This window comes from Myxine glutinosa, chromosome 9, assembly GCF_964187855.1.
Source record: "Myxine glutinosa chromosome 9, kmMyxGlut1.1, whole genome shotgun sequence".
Lineage (NCBI taxonomy): Eukaryota > Metazoa > Chordata > Myxini > Myxiniformes > Myxinidae > Myxine > Myxine glutinosa.
Genome location: NC_136269.1, coordinates 50,309,456 through 50,315,455, shown reverse-complemented (window position 1 = coordinate 50,315,455; position 6,000 = coordinate 50,309,456). Strand labels below are relative to the sequence as shown.

General features: G+C 41.1%; 1 protein-coding gene across 3 annotated transcripts in view; it reads right to left on the bottom strand.

Annotated features, from left to right (window-relative positions):
* Positions 1-476: 476 nt before the first annotated feature.
* Positions 477-6,000, bottom strand: part of RAB3GAP2 (RAB3 GTPase activating non-catalytic protein subunit 2) — a 189,861-nt gene continuing 184,337 nt past the window's right edge. For all 3 annotated transcript variants that reach the window (XM_078784331.1, XM_078784333.1, XM_078784332.1), the window contains exons 35-36: positions 5,054-5,212; positions 477-1,906 (exon numbers count right to left, since the gene is read on the bottom strand). In XM_078784331.1, the coding sequence (XP_078640457.1) occupies positions 1,760-1,906; positions 5,054-5,212 (306 nt within the window). In that variant the 3' untranslated portion in view covers positions 477-1,759. The remainder of the gene's footprint in view (positions 1,907-5,053; positions 5,213-6,000) is intronic.

The following is a 6,000-nucleotide window of genomic DNA, read 5'->3' as shown; positions in this document are numbered from 1 at the left end:
CGATTAACTGCAGGACTGTTGAAGACAAATGTGCAGGGCTATACAACAACATGTTAGATTGTTAGACTGGACAGCCCTGGGTTCACGAAGGCAAGAGAACATCTTAGATACGAGGGATATTTTGAGTCGCTCCTGGGAGATCTATCAGCTATCTCTGTGCTGCGGGCCTGCTCGAGCAGAACTGACCAGGGCTAATCAACAACAACCCACTAAATGTTCTTGTTTTTGCAATTGCCTTATCCAAATTCGTTTCAACAAGCATCTGCAGTACTTGCCTTTCCGGTGAGATTTTTGTTGTCGTTGGTCAATGATGCAAAAGTGAGTTTCATTGTAACAGTACTATGGCGTTCTTGGCTGCCCGTTTAGGTGAAAGTTCCGCACAAGGGGTTTGTGGTATCATGGTGAAGGAGGGCGTGGATCTTTCATCATGAACATGCAAAACCTCAGTTCTTGCAGGATTGTCACAACTACCACAGTTGCCCGTCGCTGGTTTTATTCCACGTGGCAGACGAACAACACTCGTGTTCTTGCACAGTTTCCTCCTCCATATTGCGCTTTAATTGCACAATATGAAATCAAGAAAGCCCTGCACATCCAAAAACATGTGCACGTAACTACTCGTATATCTTACACAATTCCAAATTACACAAATGAAGAGCAATACACTGTACGCACTTAAAGCAATTTACATTGTTACAGCAACTGCACAACTACCTGCTTTGTACACAGCTACAGATCATGAAACGATTCAACCTTGAGCTCATAAAGACTCTGCATTACTTATCTACACCAAGGTTACATCTCTTCTCCTTTAAGTTGAAAATACCTGGATGAAATCCTGTACACTCGTGATCTAAATGGAAAACTATTCCTACAGAGGCTAACAATTCGAAAATATGCCAGTTCTTCATTCTGTTCACACTGACTCAATAAATTGATAAGGGCCATCCATTTATTTATTATCTGCACACCTAAGGGAGAACATTAATATATTCCCACCTCCCCAACTCAAATGCTCCACACGTGCCTCTTTCCACCTCATCCTCTCCCCCCTTACTCCTTCTAAACTTATTTTCTTTGTCTCGGCCATCTCTCCTACACTTCCCTATGCCTTGCCCTCTTCAGTTCACTTGCCTACTCCTTCCCCGCCTTTTGTTTGTACAACATAAATACATGGTCGTTTAACCCGATGGAATATTCACGCCACTTTTAAGCTGAAGAAAAAAAACTTTGAAGATTATGAAGTAATAAATTCTCAAAACTGCAGAACATAACGATATTTATGAAGTCGTAAGAAAGCAATGAAGTGAGGGAAAGGAGGAGCAATGGACAGGTGCAAAGCAAATGTACAGCCAGGTATGTAGAATTATTTGCAGATTGCATCTTCGATTTGCACAACTTACTGTGGTAAACTACACACTAATTATTATACAGTAATGAAGGACTTACCACGGTGTAGGCATTACGTAATCCTCAGGGAAATAGATTTTTAGGAGGAAAACGACAAAAAATGGGGGTCTTGCAATGAATGCCGAGTTAGTTATACAATTATTGTTTTACAAATAACCTTTCGGCTGCAGATACGCAACTTAGCCGTGGTCTTGTTAGAGACAGAAAAACAATAGAATTGCTTTGTGGAGGTCGCACTGTTTCAAAAAAGAGAGAAACATTGTAGATCGGAGCAGACGACAGGGACAGGATTAAAAATCGTTGAAGCGTCCCCCTGATCGAGTATTCCTTGGGTCACGGCTTGTGCGCATCACTTGGCTAGTATTTGCACCGCATCAAGGAGTTGGAGAGCCAGATGGTATTGTCCATCCCTCTCCGGGAGAAACTGTACGACGTGTCGTACGAGCCTTACCGTCACACGCAAGGGTACATCCTTCAGGTGCAGCAAACTGGGATCCTGAAAAACAATAGAATCGTACATGTCCAGGTGATCTCGTGTTGTTTTATTAGATGACTAACACCTCCATCTTCCAATCAGAAAGCAAGGTGGCCAATGAGAGAAACATCAGGAGAGAATATTCCATTTCATTACGGGGTATCGCATTCTGGCCCATCAGTGTGGTTGCATCAATGATGCAATGTACAAGCATTGCCACAAATTATTTTTGTTTATATTTGGTTTCTAGCATTTTGAGGGGTGCAGAACCAAACTCCCTTTTCATAGGTAGCATTTTGGTGCCTATCACAAGTTCCTTTGAGGGCATCAAGGTTCAACCGCAATATGTGGACTGGTGCTGTCTGTAGACCAGACAAAGCAGGGCAGGCATTACACGATCTCCTCCCTGAAGGTCATTAGTGAGCCAGCTTGGATTTTTACTGACCATGACAGGCTCTTCTCCTGAGACAAGCTTGGGTTGTACAACCTAAAATCCAACTCCTTAACACGGCATGCTATCTCAGGCTGGATTTAAACCACAACGTTTGTGATGCCAGTCGTATTCTCACCACAAAGCTACCATGACAAAAAAAGTATTGGCTGTAATATATATATATATATATATAATTTATATAACCCCAAATACACTACCAATGCAACCAAGTAGTTAATCAGGGGAAAAGTGGAAGGTTATAGACAGGCCAAGTCAATCTCCTGATTTAAATCCAATTGAGCATCCATTTCACTTGCTGAAGAGGAGACTAAAGTCAGAAACCCCACAGAACAAACAACAACTGAAAATGGCTGTAGTAGAGGCTTGGCAAAGCATCTCAAAGGAGGATACCACGAGTTTGGTGACGTCGATGAGTCACAGGCCTGATGCAGTTATTGCATGCAAGGGATTTGCAACCAAAAAACACCGGAAAATGTATGTATCGGAAAATAATGTCGTGTTTCAAACAGAAAAACAGCTTATAAAACGACATTACTTTCCAGTACACCTAATACTACTTTAATTTACTCCAAGTTAATTTGTTCCATTACTTGTGCTTACCTAAAATGGGGGGACTGAACATTAAAAGTGTTGTTGTTCTACAATAAACACATATACGTACATAGAAATACCAATAAATAAAAGCTAACCTTCTGTATTCCTGCCTCATATTCATCTTTTGATCTCAAATCCAAATTTATTGAGTATATAGCAATAATAACAAATTTGATTTTACTGTTCCAATACTTATGGAGGGCACTGTATATATGAACCGCAAGCCTTAGATGCCTTGAGTACCAGTTCACTGGTAATTCCCTGTTTGTCGTTAAAGGCGGCAAAAAGGGTTGGCGTCAGGAAGGGCATCCGGCCGTAAAACATTGCTTCAAAAAGGGGACCGAAAAACAACAACAACCACGGTTCCCGAAAAAGGCCAACCCCCGCTTTGCGGGGAAAAATGGCCTCTAAAGGTGTTTGTTTTTTTTTTTTTAAGCAATTGAGGTCACATGTGCTCAAATGCAAACATTTTGGCAAATGTAATGGAAATGTTATTTAATTTGGCATACTTTAAAAAAATTAATTAATTTGGGCAAATAGGATGACTAATTTGTCCATCAGCAAAGCGACGGGTAGGCTCCGCTAGTTTATAATAAAAATAAAATCTCAAAAATGCTATTTTTCATCAATGCATTCCTCTGTTATAAGAGCTCCTCCCTCCAGGTCTTTAAAACAGCTGTTCACCACCATCTCTTATCTTTCCCCATCCAAAACCTTGATCTTTTCTACCCCCACTAATTCACCCAAGATCCACCTTTTTGAAATTCCAACTTCTTTCCTGGAAGTCCCAGCAGTGTCCATATGTTTTATACCTCTCCCACCCCCCCCCCCCCCTTCCCATGCCTCTCCCCACAGATCTCTCGATGTCCCTGCTCTCAGATGTTCTGTTTGTGTTCCTCCCCCTCTCACCCCATCTTGCCTACCGCTCCCGATGTTATATGTTTTATGTGTCGGTTTGTCTTTCTGTGTGATTAATGTTCGCTCTTTCACGAGCCTCGATCTTGTATACAAAAAAAGAAAAGAAAAAAGCCGTTTGTGTGTCTGTGTCGGTATGTGTGTGTGTGTGTGTCACCATTTTTCTCAGAGATGGCCAAACGGATCTTCATCAAACTTTCAGAGGTTTGTCAGTGAGTGCCAGGGAGTGTTTTAGGCAAAAACAAAATAAGAAATAATAAAAAACACTGAATTTTTTTTTTTTTTAAAGTAGAAGTTTTTTCTCACTATATATAGTACCGAACCATTTGTAGCCATGTGAAATGATCCCTGACCTCATTCCTTAGTGGATGTAGAGAAGTGTTTTAGCCCTCCCCACCAACAACTGGAAAAAAAACCAACTTGATTTCTTCAAAATGGCAACAGGATTAGAATGGCACTGGGCAACACCGGGTGTCCCTGCTAGTCCAGGATATGCTCTACCAACAATAATGAAGTTTATTTTTTCTTATGTCTATCAAATTCAATGTTTGTGGCATTACTTGTATCACGAGCAATGATGTTTGAAAAATATAAGATGGCATTATGCAAAGGAGCATGGCTACATCGGGAATGGGGAGAGGGTGTGTTTAGTGAGTGGAGGGGGGGGGGGGGGGGCGATGAGGAAAGAGTAGTTGGGAGATCGGAGATGAAGTTTAAGTTTGTGATTATCTTGGTTTCACAATATTAAAATCCTAATTTCCTTAAACACTGATAAGTAAATGGCAAAATTGATGCTATTAAATGCGACAGATAAATGGGCAGAAGGAAACAAGAGACAATTTTCCATTTTGATGAAAAACGCACAAGTGCACTGAAATGGAGGCATCAATATCGGCTTGTACTTTAAACGAATGCCGCACAAGAGACAAGATTTCACATCTCAAGAAGGCAAACCTGATGAGCCTACGGATGTGAAGACATTCGCATGGCACACCGGGTTTACTTATCATGCCTTGTGCATTTTATGGAATTGTCCATGGCATGGATTTGTTTATGCCAGTGGAAAATAAAATTGGGGGGAAAGATTATTTTCCCCTCTTACCCCAAAATGTGCCGAGTGCATTTTTAGTCAAGTACTTCAAAATAAAGGATTAAGAATTGGGAGAGAAGAAGTAATGAAGTGTTAATTGAACATCAAGCCGTACCATGGCTTTGAGCCAGGTGCAGAGAGTGGGTGGTAACCGTGCCAACAGCTCCATGCCGTCTTTCGTCTGGATGTGCAGCAAGGCGTAACAGAGACGCTGACCTGCGACCAGCAACAGTTGGGATGCAAGTCCTCCGTGATCACTCACCGCCCTGCTGGCCTAAACAGTGAGGCGTGGGTGAAAAGGATGTACTGGTGTTACAAGTCGATTACCTAAGAAAAAAGGTCTTCCACCACAATGTGTTTCAACACTTTGAAAAAAGCAGTTCAATCTAAATGTAATATATTACAACAGAGGAGCAGATTCTAGGGCAAGCAAGCAGATTCATGAAACAAGGGTGAACCAGGTTGATGTCAATCTGATGAAAATGTTATTACATCCAAACCAAAAGAGATACAATACTATTGCAATACTGCGTGTGCGTGTGTGTGTGTGTGTGTGTTTGTGCATGTCTGCGTGTGTGTGTGTGTGTGTGTGTGTGTGTGCATATGTGTGTGTGTGTGTGTGTGTGTGTGCATATGTGTGTGTGTGTGTGTGTGTGTGTGTGTGTGTGTGTGTGTGTGTGTGTGTGTCTTTGTGCATGTGTGCGTGTGTGTATATTTTCGCTTTAAAAATGTTTTCTTTGCAACTGCATGCCCAATTGATTATGAAACATCAAAGGAGGAAATATTAATGGAGAACATTTTATTGATAACTCTGACATCATATCTCATGCAGTATGGTAGCCATATTGGATTCAAGGAAAATATTTGGACATATTTTTGTCTGAAACTGCTCAACAAAAAAATTGAAACTTAGCATTTGTCATAAACTTTTGTCATAACATTTGCTTTTCGAAGCTGCTCCATGCGCTCACGCTTTCGAAGCTAAGTGATATTTCTCAATTGTGTTTTTGTCGAGACTGTATCTATCTTTCGGTGTATGTACCTATAGCGTATCTTTTGGAA